At 33.1% G+C, this 14027-nt stretch overlaps 1 protein-coding gene across 2 annotated transcripts in view; it reads right to left on the minus strand.

Annotated features, from left to right (window-relative positions):
- Window positions 1-4582: 4582 nt before the first annotated feature.
- Glra3 (glycine receptor alpha 3) overlaps window positions 4583-14027 on the minus strand; it is a 162002-nt gene continuing 152557 nt past the window's right edge. The window contains exon 10 of one of the 2 annotated variants that reach the window (XM_006970921.4): window positions 4583-11614. In XM_006970921.4, the coding sequence (XP_006970983.2) occupies window positions 11336-11614 (279 nt within the window). In that variant the 3' untranslated portion in view covers window positions 4583-11335. The remainder of the gene's footprint in view (window positions 11615-14027) is intronic. The other variant, XM_015998485.3, reaches the window with a different exon arrangement.

Here is a 14027-nt window from a genome sequence, read left to right on the forward strand (position 1 = left end):
CTTGTAAATTTGCAAGATATTAAAACAGTGTTTTGTATTTGCAAATGTAGTCACTTTAGGTATATTGTGCATGTGATCTAAAATTTCATATTACAGATATGCAAATCTACTATCCTAAATGTGCAAATTGCTCTTCATACACTTCAGATGACTTGCTTGCTTGAAGCTAAAGTTGTGCAGGTGTAGGAAACATCTTATGACTACCTGTAATATTTACTGATGTGGTGAAAACCTTTTAATAAGAACCAAGTTGGTGGCTGTAACGCTTAGCTAAAATGTTCCAGGAGTTTCAGCCACTTCACTAAGTAACATAGAGAGTAAATAACAACATTACAATAGACAACAAAATACCAGCTCTTATTCTCCTTATAGTTCCGAATTATGAGAATCAAATATTTTGATAACATGGGGGCTTAAACATGCAATGACAGTGTGTATGTGAGATCATAATATTTTACATTTTAAGAACATAAAATTGGTTTGCGAAATGGCTTAGTGAGTAAAGGTACTTTCTCCACAAGTTTGAGGTCATGAATTTAAGACCTGGAAACAATGATGGAAAGAGATACTTAATCTTAAAAGTAGTCCTCTGAACACTCATACACTACTATAAAATACTACCATATTTCCCCATGCTCTTGACTGTGTACATGCACACATGCACACATACATACACAAGTAATAAATTCAATTAAGAAAAGAACGTAGAATATAGTGCATTGAAAGGCAGATGTGGTTGGTAATAACAGAGCAATTAGTGGAACTATATTAACAACATTAAATACTACCACATCATTAATTCATCTTTATATTTGATTTTATAATATATTGCAATGTCTGTTAGTTATTCGAAGATGATGTTCTTCTGCACATTTCTTTGTCACTTAAAATAACAGCATCTTCATGAATCATTCCAATCTTTCACTATTTAACTTTCACAGTGTAAACAAGCTATTGCAAACAACTAATCCCACATCAGTAAATGAAGAAGGATGTGATTTAAAGTCAATTACATGGACGTTTCTACTACCACTTCTTGTAGTTTTTGTTGGCCCTTGAAAGAAAAAAAATGCAAATCTAATACTGGATTGGCTTTAGATAAAGTATCAATTCAAATCCCATCATTTTATAAAACAATTATGTCTTGATCAGGGACTATTGATTACTTGTGAAAGCCCTAGCAGTAAAAGCAAATTAAATATCTTTGGATTTTTGTTCTGTTTTGTTTTCCTGTGTTGTGCAGTTCCTTGAGATGTTATTTTATTTTCTGCCTTGCTTCTGAAAGTAGAAGGAGCCTTCCTGTTTCATCGAGGTTTGCATGGACTAATACAGTATATGTATTTAATTTAAAACAATAAGAAGACAAAAGAGGCACCAAGACATGAAAACAGTTATGCTTCTTACATTGAATCTGCTATTTATGAAATAAAATATGATGGAATACAGTTACATCTTTCAAGGGATTTCATCTATTTTAAGGAGCTTTTTGACACGTAGAACTTAAGCTTTGAGCTCTTTTTTTTTCTATGTCAGAAAGGTTGGCAATATAAGAACTCTGTTTGCTATTTTTATCCCATCTTCTTTGATTCTTAATACATGTTTCCATTTTAAGCACCAACGTCCACAGGATATAGGTTTCAAGTGAGGTCAATTTGAAAATGAAGTAATGATCTTGCTCTCTCTGATTCTCTAGTTTGCCTCCCTCTCCTTCTCTGTGTTACCTAAGTATGTAGACATACGTGCTATGGGATGTCTTTCTGTATGCTGTGAATATGTGTTGCTCTGATTGGTTGATAAATAAAGCTGCATTGGCCTATGGCAAGGCAGCTTAGAGACAGGCAGGAAATCCAAGCAACTACATGGAGAGAAGAAAGGAGAGGAAGGAGAGATTCTAGTGGCTGCCAAGGAAGCAACAAGATGTCAGCAGACTGGTAATGCTAGGTCATATGGCAATTTATAGATTAATAGAAATGGGTTAAGTTACAAGAGCTAGCTAGCAAGAAGCCTACCATGGTCATACAATTGGTAATTAATATTAAGCCTCTGAATGATTATTTTTTAAGCAGCTGAGGGATCGCAGGGCTGCTTGGGACAGGAAGAATGCAGGACTGAGGGGTCAAGCAGGACCTGAGAAACCTTCCGGCTACACATATGTGCATGCATTTGCAATATGTGTTTGATTCTTAGAAATAAGAATGAGATCAAGCCACACAAATAAATGATTATTTAGGCATGGGTGAGTAAATTTGTGTCAATAATACCCTACCCATCCAATTTTTGTAGTATTTTATTTGGAAGAATTTATATTTCTTTCCTTCCTCAAAGAAAAGCAGCATGCCATTGACATAGAAAAAATGAATCTATTATGAATGGTTTGAGAACAGGTTTTGTTTACAAGATCAGGAAGTAGAACGCTGCTCAGTGGTGAGTATATGGCATTCAAGTTTTAGTTATTCATTATGTGGATAACATATTTTTCAGAAAAAAAAACCAAAACCTTGTACCATATAAGCAGATCACTGAGGGACATAAAACTCTTTCCTTGACCAAAGTTTTGTCGTTTTCTTCTCTGAACCCTTTGTGAGTACTCTCTAACTTAATAATCTGTTCTTGGATTATGTAATTCATGTTTAGTAAGGACTCTGGCAGGTTATTTATGTTTTAAATCCAACTACCCTTGATATCTGGTAAAACTTCATTTCCTCACCCATCATATCTTTCCCTTCACCCTGCCTTCATCAAGAATGTGGCTGAGTCAGTTTGGCTAGACTATCTCTGATACTGATATTTCCTCGGTAATTTTCTACCCATTGACCTCTGCCTATGCACTAGTCCCCAATTGTCCTTGTCATACTCAGAAGGGAACCCAGTTTTATGCTGAGGAGTGTTTATTCCTGTTGTAAATATTCTTGGATGAAGTTTACCTTCAGTGCTTTAGTTTATACATGGGGCCGGTTTTCTAGACAGCATGCTAGCTTGGTTTACTCGAGTGAATTTTCAGAGGCTAGTAGAGTAGTTGACAAGAACCAGCTGGATAGCACAGTGTGTGGTTTCAAACAGGAGACACTATAAATAGGTAAGTATTTCTAGCATACCACAGATCTACACCCATACGTTCATTCTGGTTTAAGATGCCGTGAATGAGTAATTGGCCACACTGATTTATAGAGCATAATGAAGAGGAAACAAAATTCAAAAGTCATTTGATTATGGAAGGAAACAATTGTTGGCAAAAGTCAACTGAGAGAAAGTATGAGCAAACTAAATGTTTGGTGCTAATGAAAATGGTAAATATAGTCAGGATAATGATGGCGGTTTTAAATTATAGTAATAAAGTTGACTTGAAAAATCCTAGTCCACAAGTAAATTTCTCTATGTTGTTAGTATAATCAAAATTCATTTGTGTTTTTTGCTTATATATTTTATTGATAGATGCCTCTAGCCCTTATTCTTTGAGATGATTTTGCCCAATGCCCTGGCTGTTTCACTCAAGAGATTTTACTGATATTAAGATGAGAGCCATTATAACAGTTAATGAAGACCAACTTATTGAGGAAAGAGGTATCAACTTAGCAAGGAATTTCCAACCTACAAATTTTACTGAATCTTGTGCAGTAAATCTATAAGGTCATGGAAAACATTGTTAAAAATAAATTTTAGGTTCTGCAACAATAAGAGACGTGTTGTAATCCTATACCCCACAATAACAGTTTTAAATGATCTGATACGTGAACGTTTCTGTCTTTGGATATTGTACTGTCTGTATTGCACTACCAGCATCGTACTACCAGGACACTCAAATCTCATTGTGTGAAGAACAAGCGAAAGATAAATTTGAAGATAAAAAAATAAAAGATTACCAAAAACTCCATCTTGAAATAATGTCTGTGAGCAAATCAACTGAAAATGATTTAGCCAATAAACAATTTTTAGGGAAAGGGCTCTCAAGCTAGACATTTATGCAAGGTCTTTTATTCTTTGTTATTAAAAAAAGGAAGCACCCTGACAGCTATCAATATTCCTTGAGTGATATATCCTAGGCTTTAAAACCCCAGATGTAATAGTTTCTAATGGGAGAAGTATAGTATGATTTTTAAACATAAGTTAATGTAATTCTTTTATAGAATTTCTCTATAGATAATTAGACAAAAAGAGAATCACAGTCTTAAAAAACATTCGTTTTTATTATAATTTTTATTAAATTATCTGCAGTTACATGAGGAAGACCATATATGGTTCATAGGTTAATGATTGATTAGAGAGTTTGTTGGCTGCAAAATAAAACTAAATGTAATATAACAAAAAGCAACTTGGTAAAACCGTGCATCACATTTTAATACATTTAAAGCTCAATGCCCTGAAAAATGTGACATCAATCTAGACAGAACAACAGACTCAAGTGTCCCACTCAGGAAGATACACTTTGGATGTACAGAAAAATAATTAGCATAATAAAATAGCAATACTTTTCTGTGGAATAGTCTTTTAGAATATTTTTCTCACTAATATTATGAAGTCACTACACATCGTGTAAAGAGATTTCATCAAAAAATATATGACATGATTTCTTTTTATTTTGTTTCCCACACTACATTCCATAATAACCCTAAAATGTCAAGATGCTTCACCACTTTTTTTCCCAAGTATCATCACTCATCATACATTTAAATGTAAGCTTAAGGAAAAGCCTTTGCATAATTCATAAAGATGAAACAGTAGAGAAATGCAAAATTATTCAAACAAGTTCAAGTACAGTTTTACATCTGAATCCTTTTTTGGCATTTAATTCAGAGTTCCTTACCCCTCCAGTACATTAACAAGCTTGGATAGACACTCTGTGTGGAACTGGTATTCTCTGAAGATATTTTTGCTTAAAATAAAAACGTAATTGATCATTATATTTTAATTACTCCTTTATTCTAAATAAAAATCATTATGTTTACTTCATAGTTTTTTTTAAATTGTATTTCTTTCCAGGATTTTACATATCTTTATATCTGAAATATATTTCATACATTATTAATTTAAAATAATTGCTAACTTGGAGGTAGAGACTAAGTTACTGCAAATAATTTACATAGAACTTTTGCCAATTTTTTTTTTACTAAATAAACAATTTAATAATTCACTATTTTGCAAGACTGAATACATCTTACTATTTGACAAAGTGTTGCAGTGAATTTCTTAAATGAATTAATAGTAATAGGATATTGAATGGTCAAAAACAGTGGCAGTGGGTATTAGGAACTGTACAGTGAACTCTAATTGGAATGAAGTGGAATTTCCCTCTAAGAAAGGAAACATCATTTTGGGATTACAGCTAATCTTTGCTTACACAGATTACGCTACAATGGAAGAGGCTGCTGCCCTCTCTCTATATATGAGAGCTAGGAGACAGTCTAAACAGTGTATTATTATGATCAGTAGTGTTGGATTGAACCCTGGATCTTATAGGTGCCAGGCAAGCACTCTTCCATTGAGCCACATTCCTAAGGGAAGTAATGTAGTGTTATTGATAGAATTGTAAGACCCCAAAGAAAATGCAGTAATGAATTCTGAAGGCATTGATGAGAATATGACTCAGTTGTTATATTCAACATGTAAGTCTTTCATAGAATTCTAAACTTTGTGTCAATACTTTCCACTACCCATTCATTTTTCACATACATTCAGCTAAGATGGTCTTCTTAAAATTATTTGAAAAACACTTGGGAACTTCTATGGATTTATTGGTGCAGGCTAGACAATCTTGGGTCCAGTTTTATAGGACTTCAAATTTGACATTTAAAATATTGTGCAGTTTTGATAACTACATTCTTTCCCCCAAATGCCCCAAAGCCAGCAATTTACTGCAAGTTTACAGTCTCCTCAAAGCCACAGAACAAAAAGGATTGATACCTCTAAAGCAGCTTGTTGCTCAGCCTTAAAGTCAATAGGCAATACAATCAGAACCATCTTGTTAAAAATGAATACAAATTAACAGGCCAGGAATATATGTTATAACTGTGCTCGATTGGTAGGTATTAATTAAAAGAGCCTTGCAATTTCAAAGATGAGATAAAAGTTCTTTTAATCACTACTATAACAATCTCCTCACTGTGGTAAAATACTTCTTATGTTTATAGGTTGTACTTTCACTGACTATAATTGCCTTGGGTTGATTGTCAAATTAAATTGCCACATGGTTAGAAATCATACTAATGTGTTCCTAATATGCTGATCAAAATGTCCACTGTCTTATTGTCTTTGTCTTTTTAGTATCAATAAATACTGACCAATTTGTCTGAGAAAGACAGAGCATATGCTACTAATTTAAAGAGTTTATGATGTTGTATACGCTGTAAAATGTGTGAAATCTATTTTGGAGTGGATTGCATTGGAGTGCTTCCATTTTCAAAATTTTGATATTAAACATATTTCTTTTTTTTTAAAAAGATTTATTTATTTATTTTGTATACAGCATGTATGACTACAGGTCAGAAGAGGGCACCAGATCTCATTACAGATGGTTGTGAGCCACCATGTGGTTGCTGGGAATTGAACTCAGGACCTCTGGAAGAGCAGTCAGTGCTCTTAACCTCTGAGCCATCTCTCCAGCCCTAAACATATTTCTTATTTTACTTTTCTTACCTCTCATATTCTCATAGGTCAGTTTCATGGAGTGTACATTTTATAAATAAAAGGAAATTTAGTGACTATATTCTATTCTTCCAATTAACTAGCAGTTAAGTTATATCACAATGAGAATAGAAGACGATGATTTCAGAAAATGAGATGAATGTAAATTTTAAAACTACATGAAAGATACACCTAATTATATCCAAATAGTCTGTTTAGTTACAAAATTATTAGAGTAGCTAAGAACTCACCACCTTCTGTCAAGAATATAGTTTACTTTTTACAATTTTCATAACTTCCAATATCTTATATAGATACTGGATATTCATAAAATCAATGCATGTGATCATGTAATAGGTATATATGGATTCTCATGCATTTATAATTCAAAGTTTAAAATTAAGTTTATTAGACTATATCCATACAATAAGAATTCATTATGGCATAAGGTAAATATTTAAGCCATTCATGATACTCTCTGTGTGTAGCACAGCTGAGAGCTGGATTAGCTTTTTGGGTATGTGTTATGGAAAAACTTTTGGAGAGAATAGAAATGGAGTTAAACATCTCTGTCCCATTTCTGCAGTGGTTCTGATAGCTACCATAAGTCATAAAGAAAGATCTAGATCTTGTAGTGACTGGGAAAGTGTCAGAAGCCATGAAGCCTAGTCTTGATCGGCATATGCATGCCTGTCCAGTGGATCTTCACGAGGCAAACACAGGGCTTTGTTGAGTTTATGCAGCTTGTAGGCTCTTTTTTCTCTTATCACATTGTTGATTCCTTTGGTGATTTTTAGTTTTACTTTGTTAATCATGCACACAGTAGCTGTCATTTCCACTGGATATTCTGTTTTGGTTTTTTTTGTTTGTTTGTTTTTAGAATTTTTTCTTAGTATCAGCAAGAGGCTGACACTTTTAATTTTTTTTTAAAATCTGGAATTACTAATTACAACTCCTAATCCTGGGAACCCCTTTGATTCAATAGAGGCAGTTACAATTAACGGATCTTGCTTTTAATACTTCTTCTAAGGAAAAGGTAGATAGGAACACCATGTGGAGAAGAAGACTCATAGAACTGTAGTGGCAGGAAGTAATAGGTACATATGAAAAAACAACACTTGGAATATTAACCATGTCTTACAGTTCTGGAAAGAAGAGTAAGGCATGTATACACAAAGTAGGAAAAATGCCTCAGGAATATTCATAGTGTCAACTGTTGAGAGTAAGTTCCCTATATACCAAGCATAGAATCATTGGTAGGATCTGGTATGCTACAAGAGGAAAAAATACAATGCAAAATGGGGGATGAATGGATCCTTCTTTACTATACATAGGAGTTTATATTGGTGGAAGAAGCAAATATGGTAGGATGGGCACAGTGCCTTATCAAAGTCTACCTTTTGTAGAGAGATTGAGATATGGGACCCTCCTATAGAAAAGGAATCTGCACAAAAACATATCTTTCAGGCATAAAAGATTGTTTGGGTTTGAGTATTGCTGTCCTTAAAGCATTGTACCCATGTCCACCACTTTTTAACTTTGTAACCACAAGTATCTGACAGAAGTGCTGTGAGAACAGAATGTGTCTGGCTTGATATTTAGTTAAGCCTGCAAAAATGCTGAACTCTATGTCTAGAAAAAGGTTATGTAGGGGTGAGGAGGTATATTTGGGGAAGCATAAAAGAGAACAATGGCGGGTTTTATAATGATTATAATGTATTTTGTAAAACATGGTGTGTTTCCTAAAAGTCAAAAATTGGAGCCAATTACAAAGCTGTTCATGTAAGTCTGGTAGAAAAACACTCTGTCGAAGAATAATTAAAGATGGCTCAAGCTTTTCAGGGTCACTTGAGGGCAAATCACCCGGATGTCAAAATTTTTCCTTGCACCAACACCCCTTCTTAGGACCTGATCCTGAGCCGAGGCTAGACCCCGGAAGAAAAAAAAAAAGAAAAAAAAAGTTGTGTATATCTACACTAAAAAGAAAACAGATTACATATACATGTACTGTGGAACCAAATATTTCAAGTTAAAATGCATACATTTTAATATTAAATAAAATAAACATCATGTACAACCTTTCCTCATAGCTTCTAATATATGAATATGAATTATGGCTAATTCAGAGTATTTTAGAGAGTTTGCACTGGAGTTCCATCTTAAGTGAATGGCAGTTAGTGTATATGGTATTTATATTATTTCTTACCATTGATATTTTTCTGATTTTCATTTAAAAGATTCTGTCTTTGGGCTCGCGTTGGGGCTTAGTAATTTTTTCCTTAACATTTGACAGCCTCTGCTTCCAATCCTCAGTACTAAGGGAAAAAAAATCTCATTTGACAGAGGCCTTTGGAGGCAAATACTTCAGGATGTTGTTATTATTCCAGTTGTAAAAGTTCTGTAATATCTCATTGGTTCATTACAGGGTACAAATTCCTTTAAGCCCCTTTGATTCATTCCTGTTTGCCTTGTAAGGATTACCTCATAAGAGAAGGCTGTTTTCAGTGTTTGTGTTGGAAGACAGGGTAAGTGTAATAGAAAGAAGAATTATTTATAAGGAAAGATAAAGAATATGTACTTTTGAGATAGCAATATTTTTATAGAACTAATGTCATTCTCAACAAATTTTCTCATGGTTCATATATTACCTTCCAACTTTAGAGATAAAAAAAAACCCAGACATTTAATGACCTCAAATATGATGGCTAGTCACACCTGTGGCTTTCCTTGGGGCATATGAGTGTTTGTGATCATTATTTTTTTCTGTTTGCTTCTGGCAGGATTTATTCAATTTAAGTAATGTCAGAAAACTTTTGAAATAAGATATATAAAGCACAGAAAAATGTAAGCAAACATTTTGCCAACATTGAAGGGGTGTAGTTCATCATTACTTCAAACCCTCTGGCTAACTCGCAGCATAAACAACATATCTTGTTCTAATATTTAATACATGAATATATTTCCATGGTTTTGGGTCATAGATGGCAAAGAATGATATGTATGTTTAACTTTTAGATGTGTATTTTTTAAGCAAAGGAAGCACACAATAACAAACTATTTTACTTGTTGACTGCATATAATCACAAACACAATGTTCTTACCTTGTGTAAATTACTTATAAAAGCGATATTTTGCCTTTTACTAGCAAACACTGCTTAGCATGATTTTTTTTTTTAAAAATAGTTAATTTTAAAATCTATTATTGGGTTCATCAAACTACAGAGACATTGAAAAGTTTTTAGTTTTAGATGGCAGTTTCTGCTTTGAGTTTTCTGAGTGGTTGAAGGTCAGAAAATAGTACCATTTGGTTAAAAAATAGTTGATTTTTCTACAACACATCTGAGATTTTTTTAAAATTCTTGATGTTTTCACTTTATATAATGTTATAGACTAATCAATAATTAAAATATCTAAAATTACTCTAAAAGTTTTTCAAATATGATATGAATGGCAGTCATAATTAAGAAAATGAGTAAATGAATCAGAGCTTGGATTAATTTTGCCAAGAATTCTGTTACACACTTTCTCCTAGTAACTGCTGTGGGACTGAAAGACTAGGGCATGGCAGCTGAGATAATGCCATGGGCCAAGGATAAATTCCAAGCAAAATTGTTTTTAAATTCCTCACAACTTGTGAATGACTACATTTTGAATTCATTAACCCATAAAGATTAAAGCAATCTCCCTGGATACAGTTGATCCGTTTCACTCATTTAGGACTAAAACCCATGGTATTTGCTGCGCATGTAACTTTCATGAGAAAATGGTTCTGATTAAAATTCTTTCATGAATCTATTTTTACTTTTCCTTGAATTTGTTTATATCAAAATGTAAGTACTTTAGTATAATTAATATTTAAAGTCTCATTCTAAACTAAATAGAAAAATCTTATTGAATTTTGTTTAATTACATGAAATCACCAAACATCCAGACAAGCTACTATTAAATTTAACAACAACAACAACAACAAGAACAAAAACTGTATTGGCTTAAAAATTTAAGTGTTTGGCACTAATTAAAAATGAATGTAACACTTATTTACAAAGCCTGTCTTCAGTATCTTTATCTTCATTCTTAGAGATGCAAAGATACATAGAATTTTTATATAACATGATTACTTAAGATGTTTATTTTAAATTTCCACAGAGACATATTTAGTATCCTAAACAGTGGCTTTTATTTTGATCATCCAATTTAATATTTTGTTACTGTATGTTGTTTATACAATATTCCTATGTTCTAACTGAAGTGAACTTGCCACTGAATGATTTTGTTACTTTCACTTTAAAATATACTATATACCTCAAACTATTACTTTTTATTGTCCTCATCATTTTGTTATACTTGTTTCATGAATTTTACTGTGCAAATCTTGATTCCACATTATTTGCTATAATTGGATTAAAAATCAAGAAATGCCAAAGTAGTTATCCTATTTACTGTATGTGCTAGTATAACATACACAACATACATTGACACTATGGAGGAAACAGATCATCTTGCGGGAATATGAAACAGGACCCCACAATGTGTATTTTGTATCCCTTAAAAAAACCAATCTTTCCCATTATGTTACATAGAAAATCAAAATAAACTCTTTCCCCATGTGCTGTTTTGATGCCTTGGCTATCACTTGCATATCACACGGACACACACCCACTCTGATGGCAGGGAAACTCCCTTCTGACTACAGTGTTTTTGTAATGCTTTCAGAGACTTAATCCTGCTGCTGATGAATGTCTTCATGCCTAAGAATTTTGTAGATAACCCAGTAGAAAATGTTAAAAATCAGAAACGCCAGTGGAAAGCAGGCTCGGGAGATGGTGTCAATCTTCTTGGCCCGGTCGATGAAGACCTTCCTCATTTCGTCAGGGCTCTTTGGCATGACCTGGACAGCGTGGTTGGGGCCTTTGGGAAGCACACCATCTTTTGCTTGCAGACATGGCCCCATCCCATAAGCTGTGAAGCTGAACCGGCTCTCCCTCACCTCATCTTCCTGTTGATAGAAAACACCAGGAGATGTTTTAGTAAGGAAACAGGGCATGCAGTGCGGGACTTCAGAATCACGGCTTAGCCTTTATCATGACATATGTTTGCTTTACTATGAAGGACAGATAGCTGAAGCACATGATGATGAGTTGATTTGAGGTTGTCCTTATCTTGCTACCTCATGGAGGAATGCTCATTAATATGACACTCCTAAATGAAGTTTGAATAGAGATATGAAAATTCTTAAATATGTGTATCTTAGAATTTTTTGATTATGAGTTTAAGTGTACAAATACCCAACAAAAGGGAAATACACACCAGAATCATTGACTGAGTTTTTCTCTCTCCTGGAGACAACCTTTTAATACTTATTTCTTACAACTCTAGTTACTTCCTTGGAAGATACAGCCTATCAGAAAATGCTGCTTGCTTTGTGTTATCTTTTATACTGTGTCTCTATTTTATACTATCCTGTTTGCAAGAGCTGCAAGATAAGAACATGCTGTAATGGGTGGACAGCTACTTCACAGATACTGTGGTTTGGTGAATTATGAATAGAATTTGAAAGAGGTTTACTCCATGTTCAAACAGTAAACTTATTATCGCTTTTTGCCTCTTTGGCTAAGATCAATTGTAAATAATAAACATGTTATAAAGTTAAAATTCATAAATAATGTTTGAAATTATGCTATTAGTTCTAAATATGGTAAATGAAAGAGAAATTTCCATATATTTACATAAAAAATCTAAATTTGGGGCTGGCCAAATGGCTTAGTGGTTAAGTGTACTTGCTGCTCTGACAGATGTGTGTTTGGATCCCAACCAACACCCACATAGTGGCTCATAACTGCATGTAACTCTGGCCCCGGGCCATTCACTGCCCTCTTCTGGCTTCCATAGGTACTGCAAGCACACGGTACAAATAAACTCACAAACACACATACATACACATAAAACGTTTAATTAAAAACTATAAAATTCAATGTAAAATTAACAATTATAACATCTTTATGATAGAGAAATATGTTATTAACTAATATATAGTAAAATAAATGAATACTTTAGAATGTGAGAATAAATGGTTACTGATAACAAGTGTCTTTTTTTTTTACTAGTAAAACTAGAAGTTTAAAGGTACTAATTAATATATTTTATAGGTATAAATATTCTATGATAGTTTTTTTGTATTAGTTTAAGAAATATAATAACATTTGGTTCAACTTGAAAACTGCATTGGGTCTACAAATGTAGCTGCTCAATAAAGTGCATATTATAAAATATGAAAGTGAGAAATGGAAATAATTATGGATTGAAAAAGTGAGAAAATGAGAAAGGTTGACTCAGTAATGTATGAAGCAGTTTTCTAGAATTATGAAGGTGAGGCAATTCCACCTGAAAGACAAAAGCATATAATTACTGGAAACATTTCAATTCTAAGATTCATTAAGCAATTGGATTTGAGTGGAAGCAATTAAAATACGACAACTAAAATCACCTTGAAATAAAGCTTCCTTCCATGTTACCTGTGACTACTGTTGTAATTTGGCAAGAAAAAAGAAAATGGAAGTCATTTTTTTCAGGACTTTAGGAAATATGTTCATTCATGTGGCCATGTTTTGACTCCTCCAAAACAATTTTATGGCAAATTTATTGTATGCTTTGAAATTGTCTGTCTTTAAAAAGATATGTATATAAATTCATTTGTTAGTATGTAAATTATATATTATTATTTTTAGGATTTAATAAATTATGCAGGTATTTGCATCCCTGAATGGAAACATGTTATCTCAGTAACTTAAATTATGTGTGCAGGTCATTTAATGTTGGAATATAATATAGTATTTAAATTATGTCAACCCACATGTTTAAAATACATCATTAAAATTGACAAAATAACTTTCTCCATGAGTATTTGCTTATATTGGCATATTAAATTGGAAAGTTCATTAAATACTAAGATTTCACGATTTTACAATATATGTTTAACAAAACAATTCATTGACTACATTTCTTACCATTCATTCTGGACTATTTATTTTAAAGTCTTTGAGACCAAAACTGCTCTTCTCAAGCAAAGGTTTTTTTTTTTTTTCATTGAAAAATGAAACATAATGAATGAACAACCTTTTTTTCTTCTATTGTGTATTTTTATATAACTCTCTGTGTGTAGTGGATTGACATCAGTCCTGAGCTGTTAGGACATTCTGAGAACAACCCTGGTTTCTAAGGCATCATTTTCTTGAAAACATAAACTTAAGCTAAATGGCGAACAGAGTTAAGTCTCATTCACTGTGAGGAACTGAACCAGCAGGGAAGGGTCAAGAGGGCTGGATATAGGTCTGTACAACTTCAGCCAGTGTGATGGACGGTACAAAAATCTGGTTCGAAACAACCTGTATGACTTCGGTGTGTAAAGGCGA

This window comes from Peromyscus maniculatus, chromosome 17, assembly GCF_049852395.1.
Source record: "Peromyscus maniculatus bairdii isolate BWxNUB_F1_BW_parent chromosome 17, HU_Pman_BW_mat_3.1, whole genome shotgun sequence".
Taxonomy (NCBI): domain Eukaryota; kingdom Metazoa; phylum Chordata; class Mammalia; order Rodentia; family Cricetidae; genus Peromyscus; species Peromyscus maniculatus.